This window comes from Mustela erminea, chromosome 9, assembly GCF_009829155.1.
Source record: "Mustela erminea isolate mMusErm1 chromosome 9, mMusErm1.Pri, whole genome shotgun sequence".
NCBI classification, from domain to species: Eukaryota; Metazoa; Chordata; class Mammalia; order Carnivora; family Mustelidae; genus Mustela; species Mustela erminea.
The window spans coordinates 104,808,014-104,823,451 of NC_045622.1; the positions used below are offsets into that span (position 1 = coordinate 104,808,014).

Consider the following 15,438-nt stretch of genomic DNA (forward strand, 5'->3'; position numbering starts at 1 on the left):
ACAAGCAAAACTAGTGAGGAGTTCCTTTTCTCCATGTAGAACCTGGTTCGATTAGAAATATCTTCAGATATATATATATATATATATATATATATATATATATATATATTTTTTTTTTTTTTTTACAATACTAGCTTAGAATAAGAAACTAGTGGTTGGGTAGGTAGCCTCCCCCTTGGCATTTTCTTTTCTTGGGATGCCCAAAACCACTCATTTCTCTCACTGGGGTCACCATGCTATTAGTATTTCTCCCTCACCTGCCCAAAGGGAAACTTGGCATAACAGGTTATCATTTCATACCGAATACACTCCAGCCAAGTTTAGTGGTTTGTTGCTTCATATTCATTCATTTATTCCAAGAATATATGCTTTTCCTTTCCTGTGTGCCAGGCACTATGATAAGTAAAGAGGAGCAAAACCAGAGGTTACCCCCTGTAGTTCAGGAGCTAATGTCCAGGACTAGGGGGCTTCAATAAATTAATTGACTGTACAATTGTAAAACTACAACCTCAGTGTTTGCTACAAAGGAGAGCTAAAAGTGCCAGCAATGCCTGTGAACAGGAACTTTGACCGTGCTGTTGGGGACTATGACGCCAATGGATGGCACGAGCCCCGAGAGAGGAATGAAGGGCTGGAAGCCAGGCCCATGACTTGATCACATGTTTATTTGGGCAGTACAAGGGAGGCTTTCTAGATATAAAGGGAGGATCCTGAGTTCAGCTCCTAGTAGCTCACCTTTCACTAAAGCTGAAAACCCGAAGCAAAATAAACCATGAGGCTGTCCCTGAGTGTCCTGCTGGTCACTCTGGCTCTTTACTCCTATGAGGGTGAGTAGCATTTCTCATCAGATAGGACCAGCCCTTCTCTGAAGTAGGTGAACTGAAGTGACTTTCTTCTTTTTCCTCTCCTTGTGATCTAGTCTCCCACCCCTCACTCCCAACCCCAGGGCTAATTTTGTGAGTTCCCAACACCCTGGAAGTTGTACAACAAATTATTGTAGGCAAATTTTAGGAGTTTTTCTACTGAAGCCTCTCTCCTTATCTGTGATCTGTGCTTCAGAAGCGAGAGGACCTAAGATTTAGGTGTGAATCATTTCTGTCACTCTCCAGTGCTTTGACCTTGAACAAAATTCTTAATCACTCCAAGTCTTTTCTCATCCTTGGGTTTGACAGATACCACAAGAGTACATGTAGCAAGGAGTGAGATTAGCTGTGCCAAGAGGCCAGCTATGGCTATCAAGCCAACTTCTAGCAGTTCCCAGATATTCTCCTTCCCAGAGTTTTCCAGGTGGCAGTTGAGTTCACAGCTTTTAGTTCTTGGGTTCAGTCTGAAAAATGTTACAGCTGGAAAGTTTGGGGGGAAGTTCTAACTTCCAAAAGATCCAATGTTGTCTGAATCCTTTTTTAAAAGATTTTATTTATTTATTTGACAGACAGAGATCATAATTAGGCAGAGAGGCAGGCAGAGAGAGAGGAAGGGGAGCAGGCTCCCTGCAGAGCAGAGAGCCCGACATGGGGCTCGATCCCAGGACCCTGGGATCATGACCTGAGCCGAAGGCAGAGGCTTTAACCCACTGAGCCACCCAGATGCCCCTTGTCTGAGTCTTTTAATAATAAATCTTCAAGGTGGCCCTGGGAATAAGCAGCACTCACTCCATCTGCTAGTGAGTGTATCTTGCTGTATCTATTTGTGAGTAATTGTAATTGCTATGAGTAATTGTAATAGAATTAGTACATTCATAAGGATAGGATTTTTGTTTGTCTAGATAAATTCTTGTCATTCATTCAACAATATTTTTGCATGTCTTCTTATCCATGTTACTGACCCTAGTTTTCTACAGTTGTTCTATCTCATCTGACTTTCTAAATGTCCTCCTCCTTCGCCCATTTTCCTCTGGTTTGAATCTCTCATGTCCCTCTCCCAGTCTGACATATGATCCGGGGTCAGATGAAGACTGGTAGGGTACCTCGAGACTACAGCACGTTTACAAAGACTTGAAGTGTACAAGAATCTGCACTAGGAAAATTGGTCCTTCCAGGTCACCACACAGTTCCAGTGGGTCCAGACAGCCCAGCCCCTGCCTCTCACCCTCTCCAGGGGATTCTGCAGGAATAAAAGAGCCAGTTGTAACTTTCTGAGTTTTTAACTTCAAATGTGTTTGCACTGATTACCTGGGGCATCATGTTTGTGTGTGCGTGTTTAGCTTTTTAACCATGTCTGCCTCCAGTGACACAACCTTATTCTTTAGTCTCAAACTGTCATCTTCCAGCACATAAAGAGTGCGACTTCTCTTCTCTCTCTTCTGCCTCTTCTCGTTCTCTTCTCCCACTTCTCTGCATTCTGGAAAGATCTCACTCTACTATTCACTTAAAAATTGATTACTCAAATCTCTCTTTGATATCCAAGACAAAACCAACGTGTCACTGTGTTCAGGCAAAGCTTAATTGTTTGAAATATAAAAAAGTAATTTTAGCAAACCAGGAAAGTCTTGTTAAAAAGGGGATGTGCTTTAAAAAGGATTAAAATCTGGGGGTGCCTGGGTGGCTCAGTGGGTTAAAGCCTCTGTCAATCAGGTCATGATTCCAGGGTTCTGGGATCAAGCCCCGCATCAGGCTCTCTGCTCAGCGGGGAGCCTGTTTCCCCCCCCCCCCTCTCTGCCTGCCTCTCTGCCATGCTTGTGATCTCTGTCTGTCAAATAAATTTTAAAAAGTCTTAAAAAAACCAAAAAACAAAAAACTGAACCAGTGGTCAGCAAGCCTATATCCTAGTCCTGGCTCCTCTGATTGCTCTGTGAAATGAAGAAACCACAGCTTCCACAGCCAGTCATTGTCCTTGGCACTATAATGGGATGAGATCCTAAAACCTTAGGGTTCCTGTCTAATTATAACATTAGGGAGCCAAGGAGAAAATGTGATTTTCCTTATATTGATTGTATTCCTTTTTCTTCTCCAGCCAATGCCACAGTCTGTCCAGACTTTGTAAATATTTCGAAGGGCTTCCTCTTTCAAGATGCAGCTAGCTTCAAGACTACCATTCAGGGAAAATTTAACCCACCTCAAGGAGTCATTGAGGACTATCTGGAAGTGAAGAAATGCACGGATCAGATCTCAGCAGGGAACAGAAAAAGATTGGGAGAGGCATTGGTAATTCATTCCTTCTTTGTGCTTGTAGAGAAGCCAGTAAGGGAGTCAGGATGCGGTTCTGACAAGGGCATAGGGGGTATAGGTCCCAGCTTCCTTGCTCACTCCTGATAGGGTGAAAGGTGGCCACAGGTGGATGACATTATACCTGGGGAGCTACATTAAGCACACACAGAGAATCATGATACGTTCCTCCTTCACAGGCATCAAGTTACCCATAGTGTCCTGAGGAAGGGAAAAACTGGGGTCCCAAGCAGGGGTGTTGTAGGGCCAAAGTGAGGCTTTGTTCTTGCCTAGGAGCTTTCCTAGGGCAAGTTCCCCCTTCTGAGTGGACACCATCACAGCAGAATCCCATGAGGGTGTTGGGAGTAATGAATGGGGAGGCAGCTGGAAAGGAGGGAGCCCAGCCCTCTGTCAGCAGGGAGGGCAGCTGCCTGGGCACTCTGCCAGCTTCTGCTGAGCCAAGATCTAGCCCTCCTACCTCAGTTGACTTCACCACTCCCTGCCTACAACTCTCTCTCTTATTATGCTCCTGTCCAGCGACCCTCCTTCCTCTTACCTCCTGTAGTCTCATGTGAGGGTGAAACACTTAAATTACATCTTTGTCTAGAAATAAGATACTTACTTAAAGGTGTCTCTCAGTCCCTGCACTCACTGCTGGTTTTAGGTCATAAGATTCAGTCATAAATGCCCATGGGGGGCTGGATTTTCAGTGCTGAGAAGACATGTGCCATCTGGTTGAATTTCTACAAGTGAACCTGGGACTCTCCTGAAAGCAGCATCCCAAAGTCCCCTCCCATCCCTATTCGAGTCTCTCACACCTGTATCCTCACTGCAGTGAAAAATTAGAGTCCACCCCCCTGGCACGGCAAGAAAAAAATCCTGGGCTTCTCCCCTTTCCATTAGAAACCTGAGTGTTACTCTTGGGTCACCTCAGGCTTTGTTTGCCAGACGATGAAAATGGATTTTGCCTGACTTGCATTGTTGGTTGTCATTGTGTCAGGTGTCATTGTTGTCATTGTGTCACCTCATTGTGTGAGGTGTATAACCATCCTCACTGGTTTGCTATCTTGTGCCCATTCTACTTGCCTTTTGTTGGTTGAAACTTCATAGACAACTCCTTGTAAATGACAGTCTGGGTGAAGGCGTCATCCCCAGGAGAAGCATGACTGACCTTCTCTCTCTTTCCTTATCTGTTTCAGGGGAAAATTGTGTTGTCTTGTACATAGCGGATCAAATATCCTAGTATCTCTGTCTACCAGTATCTCTGTCTTCTGGAAAATGTAAAGATCTCAACATCTTGCTTCAATAAATCAGTTTCCCTGCACCTCTTTATTGTCTTATTATTATCCCACAGTCTCTGGCCTTGAGTTGGGATGTTCTTTGTCATGAAGTAGTCACTGGGTATTGCAAATAGTAAATTTTGGAAGCCCAATATCCAATTACCCATAGCCTCCTGAGGAGCAGGGACCACAGGAGGAAATATTTGCACAAGAATCATCCTGTTTCACTTTATAGATTTCCCATTCACAGGGTCATGAGTGAAAATAAAGTTTCAGGGTAATGTGCATTAAAACGTTCCTGTGATAGTTTTATATGAAGGATACCCACAGCCAGTCTGTCTAGGCAGTCGTGTAGTTCCCATGAGCAGCATCATTAGTGTTTTGTCCCCATCACAACATATTTTTATTAGTGTAAATGCATTTTATTTTTAGACAACCTACATGACATGTTTTTTTTTTTTTTCTTAAAAACAATGCCTCCGCTCCAAATAAATCAGGGTCAAAACAAATGAATGGCTCGAGATGACATCAGTCCCATTTGTCTAAGTCCCAGTGTTGTGGGGATGGAGAGCAGCAGCTAGTTATGACAAGAGGTGACACATGCGAAGTAATGGCCAGATGCAGGAACACTTCTCTATTTCTAAACCATCCTTAAAGAAAATCATATATGGGGTCACACCCTCCTCACAGTAGGCCAGCAGAGCAATCATGCCATCTGGATTCATATTTTCACCAATAAAGAACTGGTAATTTTCGAAATCAGCAAGGATGTGCTTGATTTGTTCTGCGGCCCCTGTCATAGAAGGCTTTACTTTTTCTGGCCTCTGTTCTTCAAGTTTGCCTTTGATGGGTTTTATGTAATCTTTGATGTGCTTCTTGTACATCACACTTGGTTCTCACACCTCGCTCTGGTTTCGATCCTACGAATTGTCCAGTGTAATTTGTTTTCTACCTACTTCTCAAATTTAGTGAACCTCTAGGGTTCACCCTTCAGTGAAATCGTTTTGACTCTGCACATGCACCTGCTCCCTGACCTCTAGAACATTCATCAGTACCTCAGGATAATGCTTTCTTCCTCACATTCTCCTTAGAGCTCCAGAAAGAGCATCCAGGTGCCCTCTGGAAAACTCTATTCAGGCCTCCATTGTTATTTCAAGAGAAAAGTAAGAAACTCCACACTGCATGCCTGTAACTTACTCTTACTTCCATGAGCCTCCCATTTTGGCTAATGCCCCAACCCATGAGGCACCTGATGCAGACAATTTGGAAGAGTTTCTACTGGCTGCTGCAAAACACTACCACCATATACTTGGTGGCTTACACCAATTATTTTTTCAAAGTTTAGATGACAGAGGTCCAAAATATGTAACACTTTGAAGAAATCATTGTGTCAGGAAGGCCATTCTCCCTCTGAAAGGTTGAGGTGAGAATCTATTCATGGCTGCTTCCAATCTTGATGGCTGGAAACCTTCACGCCTTGTCTTGTGTCCCGTCACTCTGATGTCTGCCTTCTCCCATCACACTGCCTTTTACTTTTCTATATTTATCAATCTTCCTCTATCTCCTTCAAATAAAATGTATGGGGTTGCATTTAGAGGACAATCCCCCCAAATCAGGATAATCTGCCCATATCAGAATCTAGATCTAGATCTACAGAATCTCATATCTGCAAAGTCTTTTTCTTACCATGAAGGGGAACATGGCAAGTAGCAGGGATTAAGATGTGGGTATCTTTGGGGCGTTTTCAAAGTTTACTACATTTACCTTGCCCCTAACATCCAGCAATTCACTGAGTTCTGCTACCTCTGCTCCCACAGGCTGACTTCTGAGTTTCCCCTCCTGTCATCCCCACAGCCATCTCACACCAGTCCCATCCTGCCTGGCTTGGGTCAAAGTCTACTACATATTTCCCTGGGCTCTTTCTTCCTGCAATACATCTTCTTCATCAATGCCAAAGTGACCTTCCTATTGAACTGTGAATCTGATCTCACTCCCAGAAGCACGAACTAATAAGATTATATGTTCCCAAGTCTTTTGAGTATGAGGGATTTTCAAATGACAATCCCATATACCACCTAGGAAGGAAGGATGTATGCAGAGTCTTTTGACTTTGTCTTTGAGGCCTCTACTTGTTCCTCTGGGCACAGATCACGACTCTGTGCGCCCAGGGACTTATCCTCCAATGGCTTCTCCTTGCATCTATCTTACTCTCTCGGACAAGGTCAACACTCTGAATGCAAAGCTCTGCTTTTCCCATGGCTTATTTCAAGCAAATCTTCAAAGGTTCTCCATATCCTAGGATATGAAGTCTAAATGTCTCCAATCTGATATCATATTCAGGCTTGTAATAATCAAAACCTCACATTGATTCAAACTTAAGACTTCTCCTTTCTTTCTCTCCTTTACTACTAATTTTCCTTTCCTGGATACTAACCATAGTTTCTGACAGAGTTATGGCCTAAAATGAGGAGAGACAAAAAGACAAGGAAGTTCTTAACTGACTCATATTTTTTTTTGCCGCTAGTCCAAGTTTTTGGAGTCAGGCAGCTCTTTTTCCTCTGTTTTCTTTCATGAGTCTTCAGAAAGCCCAGATTACCAAGATCCCTTCATCACCTCATGGCTTAAAAACATTCAGAATAAAACAAAGAGCTCTGGGATAATTAAAAATCTAATCACTAGGAAAAAATAATTATGAGTTGGCAGACCAAGCAAAATCATGGCACAAAAGTAGTGCATCTATAGTGGAAAGGATTAAGAGCACAAATATGAAAGAAAAGAAAAGCATGTTAAAACATCAATCAATCCATGATACCCAACTAATAGGATTCCAGAATGAGACAGATCATGGTGGGAAGAAAATTATCAAAGAGATAATATAAGAAAATTTCCTGGAAATGAAGAAACCAGAATTTTATATATCACTCGCTCCTCACATCAAAACACATTTATGTGATTCTTTTGAACAAGAAAAGTGATTGTTTTAGGAGGAAACACTAGGTCGTATCCAAAGATGAGGAATAAAAATCAGTTCAACACAAGACTGGAAGATACAAGAGTTAGACTAAAAATTCAGAGGTTTTGAACTCTGAGTGTATATGAATGGACTTCTTTATGAAGTCAAATATCATTTAAGCATGAATATAAATGGACATTTTGAGAGTACAAATCTTCGAGTGTTTTATCTCCAATGAGCTGTTCCTCAGAAGATATGGGAGGATATGATTTACTTAAAAAAAAGGGAGTAGATGAGGAAAGAGGAATGATAAGGCATGGAAACCAGTCAACTCAGTATATAACACTGGTTTTTATGGGTGAATCAGTAGAGAACAGTTTATTTCATTTTCATTTTGTTTTATTTAAATTCAATTAATTAACATACAATGTATTATTAGTTCCACAGGTAGAGGTCAGTGATTCATCATCTTATATAATATATAATCTTATATAATATTCCATGATCATGACATCTCGTCCCCTCCTTAATTTCCATCATCCAGTTTCCCCATACCCCAGGGCCTTCCCCCCCCCAATAGCAACCCTCAGTTTATTTCCTATAATCAAGAGTCTCTTATGGTTTGTCTCCCTCTCTGGTTTTGTCTTGTTTTATTTTTTCCTCTCTTCCTCTATGTATTTGATTTCTTTGTTAGAATAAACTGCATTCCAAATTGTAAAGAAAGAAAAACTATATATGTATTAAATATAATATATATATATATACAAAAATAAAATCAAATACAATGAAAGGATAGAATGTAACTGTAAAAATGAAAATTAAAGAAATTGGTTGAAATTTCTTTCATAAATTGGTTGAAATAGGAAAGAGAAGAAAATTAAAATTGAAAGTCTAAAGAATCATGGGAAAACCCCCACAAATTCTATATAATATTTTCCCATAGCACTAGAGATTGCAGCTCTGTGTGATAGGTAAACTTGGTCTTAGCCAAATGTTTTTGCTGATCTTGTGGGTGAGAGGCCTTTTGCCCTGGTTTTCAAGTATCTTTGCCTCAGGTGGAATTGCAATGACCTTGCAGGGGACCAGGCTAAGTAAGCTGCTCCAGATTGCTATATGTGGCACTTTTTTTTTTTTTTTTAGGATTTAGGATAAATTTTTATTAAACTACAGTTATTTCAGTTCCATATTTGAAAATGGATTTTGAAAATTCACACTTTCTTTTTTTATTAAGTATTTTTATTAACATATAATGTATTATTTGCCCCAGGGGTATAGGTCTGTATAAATTCAAACTTTTATCCAAAACTGGACTATCTGTAATTTTTCTTTTTTTAAAATTTTATTTTATTTTTTCAGTGTTCCAAGATTCATTGTTTATGCACCAAACCCAGCGCTCCATGCAATACGTGCCTCCCTTAATACCCACCACCAGGCTCACCCAACCCCCTACTCCCCTCCCCTCCAAAACCCTCAGTTTGATTTTCAGAGTCCACAGTCTCTCATGGTTCATCTCCCCCCCGCATTTCCCCCAACTCACTTCTCCTCTCCTCCCAATGTCCTCTGTGTTATTCCTTATGCTCCACAAGTATGTGGATTTTGTTCCCTGGAGGCTTTCCAAGCTGCTTTAGAAGATGAGAATGAGAATGAAAATGGCAGCCTCCCAATCTCTAGCCCCAGAGCCAAAGACTGGGGCCCCACTCCTCAGTGTGCCCTCAGGGAAAAGCAGTCAATCACTCCTGTCCCCCTGGTCTCCGTCCAAACTCCATGCTCATTGAGCCTGTGACCCACCATTTCTATCTCAGACATGCAACCCCAATTAAAGTCTTCAAACCCTTCAAACTCCTGGGTTGCACACCCATGCAGCTCCTCTTGGGTGAGAGAAGGAGGTTCGCACTTCTTCTGCCATTTACTGGGTTCCTGCTTGGAGAACAGTCACCTCACTGCACTATGGTTCACAACATATGGCAACCCTGAGCTGAAAGCTCATTCCTGGGCTTGCAGGTTGCAGCTGGCTTCCCTGCTCTGATGCCTGGGAAGTCAACTGCATTCATATACCCCCAGTCTTCCTGTAACCTTGCGGATCCTGAGACCACATTGTGCCCACCTAGGGTTCTACCCAGCTTTGCCACATGATCACTTTTCAAGCAGTGATGTCCCTCACCAAAGCAGACTTCTGAAAGTTCTGGTTTTGCTCTTCTTTGGTCTATCACTTTCCAGGTAACTGTCTTACTGAGCTTCCCTCCCCCTGCAGTCTATCTTCCCATTTGTCCTCTTGCATTCACATCTCTGCACCTCCTACCTTGCAGAAAGTGGTCACTTTTCTATTTGTAGAGTTGCAACTATTCTTTTCTTAGATCTCCAATTGAATATATAGAATTTGTGGAGGGTTTTTTCCCCATGATTCTTTAGACTTCCAATTTTATTTTATTTTTCTCTTTCCTATTTCAAGTGACACAGAAGCCCAACTCCTGCTGGCATCTATCTGTACTGGGGCTCCACCCATTGTCTAGTGGGGAGGCTATCTAGCACTGCTGATCTTTCACCACAAGGGCCAAAGCTTTTAGGTGTCTCTCTAGCACTGAGTTTCTCACCTAAGGCTTTATTGACATTTGTAGTTGAAAAAGTCTTTTTTGAGTAGATGTCCTGAGCATCGCAGGTTGTTTAGACGCATCCAAGTCTCTACCCCCTTGATGCCAATAGCACACCACATACCCTGGGGCACACCCAAATATCTCCAGACATTGACAAGTGTCGACAGGGATGGGTGGAAGGAAAGAGTCAGTCTGCTTCAATAGAAAATCCCTATTCTCACAGTGCAAATACATTATATCAGTTCTTCCACATATACCTTGTAATGTGCCTGAGAACCATAGCTTCACAACTGTCAAAAACTAATGGTGTATGGGGCGCCTGGGTGGTTCAGTTGTTACTTGTCTGCCTTCGGCTCAGGTCGTGATCCTAGCATCCTGGGATCGATCCATATCAGGTTCTCTGTTCCACAGGAAGCCTACTTCTCCCTCTCCCCCTTCCCTTGCTTGTGTTCCCTCTCTCACTGTCTCTCTCTCTCTGTCAAATAAATAAATAAAATCTTTTTAAAAACCTAATGGGGTATGGTATGGTGACTAACATAACATAAACTAACAAACAAACAACTGTGCATGCTTATCATTAGCAAGAAAAGGTGGGCATGGAGTAGAGGGGAAATTACTAACTCAATATAGAAGATAATGGTATATGGAGCACCTGGGTGGCTCAATGGTTAAAGCCTCTGCCTTCAGCTCAGGTCGTGATCTCAGGGTCCTGGGACTGAGCCCCACATCGGGCTCCCTGCTCAGTGGGGAGCCTGCTTCCCTCACTCTCTCTGCCTGCCTCTTGTGATCTCTCTCTTTCTCTCTCTCTCTGTCAAATAAATAAATAAGATCTTTTAAAAAAAGAAGATAATTTTTCAGAGTCCATAGTCTCTCATGTGTTCCTTCTGTTTATTTTCTTTTGTTTAGAAAAACCAAAAATAGATTTAATAAATTGTATTTAAAATATTCAAAAAAAAAAAAAGAAGATAATGATATAGATATTTAATGAACCATTCATTTCTTGGTAATGTCATGTTGTATAATGTTTACAGTTTTGGTGAATGAGCCAAGGAAAACTCATTGGAGGCAACACCTGGTCCTGGCTTGGCTTCCAAATCCGGCTTGTGGCCCCAAATTATCAGATGCATCCGGGATAGATTGGATCAAAGTTACATTGGGTCAAGGTAATGGTTACTTCTGGGGACCAGGAAGACTGAGGTGGCCCAGTCAATGAATGGCCTGGGCTCGCACTTTCTCCTGCCTCATGCACCAGCTCCCTATTGTGACACCAAAGTCCTCATCCAGGAACATAAGCAAGGTGGTATTAACACCACAATGACAGGCTGGTGACTGGTTTTAGTGTGGGGTTTGAGCTCTGACCTCAGTAAAGATTCTAATTTAAATGCACTTCTCTTAATAGAGCTAATGTAAAACATAATATAATCAGTTAAGTCTCTGTATAAATTCAAAATCTGTTCTAAAAAAACAGTTACACAGCAATTAATTAAACACCTATTGTATCTTTGCAATCACACAAAGATCAGAATGCACAGGCGGTACCCTGTAGGAGCATAACAGGGAGGAAGGACCATAGGATCAGGATCCTAGAGATGTCAGGAGAGAGCTGCACACAGAAAGGCCAGGAGTCTTGGCAAGGGATATCCCTAGAGATTTGAAGTCAGGGAAAGGCACAAGAAGAGGGCTGTCTTCGATATGACACTGGAAGGAATAAGGAGTTTCAATACAGTAGGACTGAGGCAAAGACAGTGGTGAGGGGAATCCACAGGGAGCAAAGGCCTTGGCAGAACCCTGGGGGGTACACAGAAATCAACCTGGAGTTCGCCTAGGGCAGTTGTGTGAGTTGAGATCAAAAGAATCCTTTTGAGCCATAAGGTGAAAGTCTGTGAGGGTCAAACTGAGAAGGTAAATGGTGTTGAAAGAGGTTTCTTAGCCAGAATTACCCTGGCTACCACACATAAGCATGGGCCATTGGTCAACCTATTTGACTTCTCTTGTCCTAATGTCTGCAGCTGGGGAGAAATAATTCACCACATCATGGGAGTGGTGCTGGGGTAGAGGATATGACATCCAGGTGACCCATGATCTGGACCCAGGTAGTTGGAGCCTCGTCACCCACATTCCCTGTCCTTGGAATGTAGGTTCCCCTGGCCTGATCCACCCCCAGAAGCTGCCCCCAACACAATGCTCTGAGATAATGATGTCGTGTTGAGACCATCTGAACTGGGTAAATAACTAAAGCCTCTCTAAGTTCTCTCTATATACATTCTGTTTCTGGCATGTGGGTGTAGCAGTCTACCCACCTTGTGACTACCCAAGAAAACCCTTGTTTATAAGTTCCCTTGCTGTTAAACCTGCCACATACCAACCTGGACTGCACTACCTTTTCTTGGTCTCTTCCTTCTGTCTGTGTACCTGGGCTGGCTTCAGATTACATCTGGGAAGCTGCAGGGTGTTTACAACCACCAGGAGGATGACACACACCTCAGTTTTCTCTGAAGAATCTGGTTTATGCTGCTCTCCTGGCAGCCCATCCATTGGGTGACCTCTTCCACACTCTTAAGTTGGCCTTTGGGTCAATAAACCTCATAATTATCCTTCACATTGGGTTGTTGTTGTCAAGATTAAAAAAAAAAGATTTTATTTATTTATTTGACAGAGAGAACGATTACAAGTAGGCAGAGAGGCAGGCAGGGAGAGGGGGAAGCAGGCTTCCTATTGAACAGAGAGCCTGATGTGGGACTCAATCCCAGGACCCCAAGATCACGACCTGAGCCTAAGGCAGAGACTTTAACCACTGAGCCACCCAGATGTCCCTGTTGTTGTCAAGATTAAAGGAGGTTCCTCTAGGGCCTTGCGTCAAGGAGTGCTGTATTATTGTTTGCCATTCATGTTTTATTGAATTTTGAGAACAGGTAAACACTCATAGCTGCTGAGTTTAGAGAAGATTAATAAGCCAACAGGATGTGGAATGTGTTTGACGGAGAAGTCCTCTGTAAATTATATCTCAATAAAACTCTTCCAAACACAGAACTTTTACCTCAGATGTGAACTTGACCTTCTCTAGATCTTTCAGAGAATGTGAAGATGAAGCACGTTTCCAGTGGTTTCTGATGGTCCTAGTTCTCCTTCAAGGTTTATCATAAGAAATTTCTCAATTTTATAAAATTAATCACTGGCAATGCCATGAACACAGCATCTGCTTGTGTCCCACCTGGCCCTGAGGTCTTATTACAATCCCAGGACTATTCCCAGGTACAAAGAGGTGCAGCCTTGAAATCTCCATAGCAGGCTTGACCAGTGAGCCTGGTCTGGGAATGACCTAGATACTGTGAACAACCAACATTTCACTGCCTTCCAGATGTCTCCAAGGCCAGCGCCTTTCCTAATGTTGCCAGCCTGGGAAGTCCCTCCTTTCCCAAGTTCTAGACTTTGGCATGATCTTAATGAGGAAGAGGTTCATTTCCAAAGAACACACCTGAGGTTAACATCCCAACAGTCCTGCAGGTGAGGGGCAGAAAATATTTTATAGAATGAGTGGAAAAAACATGTGGGACATCTTCTCAAATACTGTGAAGTTGATCCATATCAGTAGCTTAAAATTTAGAAACATTTAAAGATCATCTAAATTTCAAAGAAAATTCTTCAAAGGCTTTTGTGCCAATGTATGAATCGCTGACAAAAGATGGCTCTCCACAGTTTGGCGACTGTAGCCATTGCTGCTATGAACATTGGGGGTACAGATGGCCCTTCTTTTCACAACATCTGTATCTTTGTGGAATGAGCCAAGATACCCTCCAACAGATGAACAGATAAAGAAGATATGTTTCATATATACAATGGAATATTATGCCTCCATCAGAAAGGATGAATACAACTTTTGTATCAACATGGACGGGACAGGAGGAGATTATGCTGAGTGAAATAAGTCAAGCAGAGAAATACAATTATCATATGGTTTCATTTACTTGTGGAGCATAAGGAATAACATGGAGGACATTAGGAGAAGGAAAGGAAAAGTGAATTGGAGGAAATCAGAGAGGGAGACAAAGCATGAGAGACTATGGACTCTGAGAAACAAACTGAGGGTTTTGGAAGGGAGGGGGGTTGGGGGGTTGGGTTGAGCCTGGTGGTGGGTATAATGGAGGGCACGTATTGCATGGAGCACTGGGTGTGGTGCATAAACAATGAATCTTGGAACACTGAAAAAATAAAATTAAATTTAAAAAATAAAATTAAATTTTCAACAACAACAACAAAAGATGGATGTCACTGATTGTTATTATTTTATGAAGTATGGCAAGGCCTCAATGACCAATACTATGGTGTGAGTATATCTTAGGTCTTCCATGAGCCTGAGGACAGGCCAAATTACCGCATACTTTCTCTCTCCCATGACACAAGGTATTCAGTGTAAAATATGTACCTGTACAAGTTCATACCTACACCATGGTTTGTCTTAATAGGGGATTGATATCTGTCACACCAACACCCAAACTGAAGACTCCTTCATTCCTTTAGTTTCAGAGCATCATCTGGGGACCTGACTTAAAGCTCCTTTTGGGAAAAGAAAACATGAGGCTAGCTACACATTTGGACCTTTTGGTTTCTTCTATTTCTCCTTGTTAACACTGGGTTGGCAATGAGTCCTTTGTGGGGTGGTTATTGCTTTTTCATTCACCTGAGAATGATCATCATCTATTATGCAGAAAACATAAAAGTACAAAAAATACACCTCTTTACTGTGAGCATCATGGAAATGATGTGGGATTTTTACTTTTTTATTTTATTTTATTTTTTGTTGAGTAAAAATCCTCTGAAGGGACCTGTGTCCCCGCAGGTAAAAGGGCAAGTCCATAACAACTAGGACACCAGGCTGAATCTCCATTAAGACCTAGTCAGGAACACCTGGGTGTCTCAGCTGCTTAAGCATCTGCTTTCAGCTCAGTTCATGATCCCAGGGTCCTGGGACGGAGCCCCTCGTCAGGCTCCCTGCTCAGCGGGGAGTCTGCTTCAACCTTCCCCTCTTCCTTTGCCCCTCCCCCTGCTTGTGCACATGTTCTCTCTCTCTCTCTCTCTCATATAAATAAAAGTAAAATCTTAAAAAAAAATTAAAAGACCTAACCAAAAAGTCTCTCCTTTCATTACTGAAGTCCCTCTGCCTTTTGAAAGAGACGGGCAGCAGTCAACTGGGGAAAGTAACATAGAACATCATCTTCTTCCGTATTTCTAGCCTCTCCCTAAATTAGTATTGATCTTGGCAACTTACGCTCTAGCTGAATGATGGGAAGAAATGAGTCCAAAACAATCCAAATACTGCATTTGTGAATAATTAACTCATCTCTCTGGCTCTCTCATCAATTTCTTTTTCTTTTTCTTAACTTCAGCCTACATTGTTTCTCTTGTTTCTGTTATCCTCTTATTGTCCCTGCTTAAGCTGATGCAGTTTTTCTATTTCTATAGTATGAGGCTAT

General features: G+C 42.1%; 1 protein-coding gene across 1 annotated transcript; it reads left to right on the forward strand.

The window, feature by feature from the left end:
• Positions 1 to 738: 738 nt before the first annotated feature.
• LOC116599696 (secretoglobin family 1D member-like) lies at positions 739 to 4,467 on the forward strand. The gene is made up of 3 exons (XM_032359682.1): positions 739 to 827; positions 2,953 to 3,143; positions 4,343 to 4,467. Exons 1-3 carry the CDS (start codon positions 773 to 775, stop codon positions 4,367 to 4,369), a joined length of 273 nt encoding a protein of 90 aa, XP_032215573.1. The 5' UTR covers positions 739 to 772; the 3' UTR covers positions 4,370 to 4,467.
• Positions 4,468 to 15,438: the final 10,971 nt, after the last annotated feature.

Excerpts from the sequence above, each read along its gene's own strand:
- LOC116599696 (XM_032359682.1), top strand. The coding sequence starts at position 773 with ATGAGGCTGTCCCTGAGTGTCCTGCTGGTCACTCTGGCTCTTTACTCC. Across the intron at positions 828-2,952 it reads GGCTCTTTACTCCTATGAGG|CCAATGCCACAGTCTGTCCA; the intron begins GTGAGTAGCATT and ends TTTCTTCTCCAG. Across the intron at positions 3,144-4,342 it reads AAAGATTGGGAGAGGCATTG|GGGAAAATTGTGTTGTCTTG; the intron begins GTAATTCATTCC and ends TATCTGTTTCAG.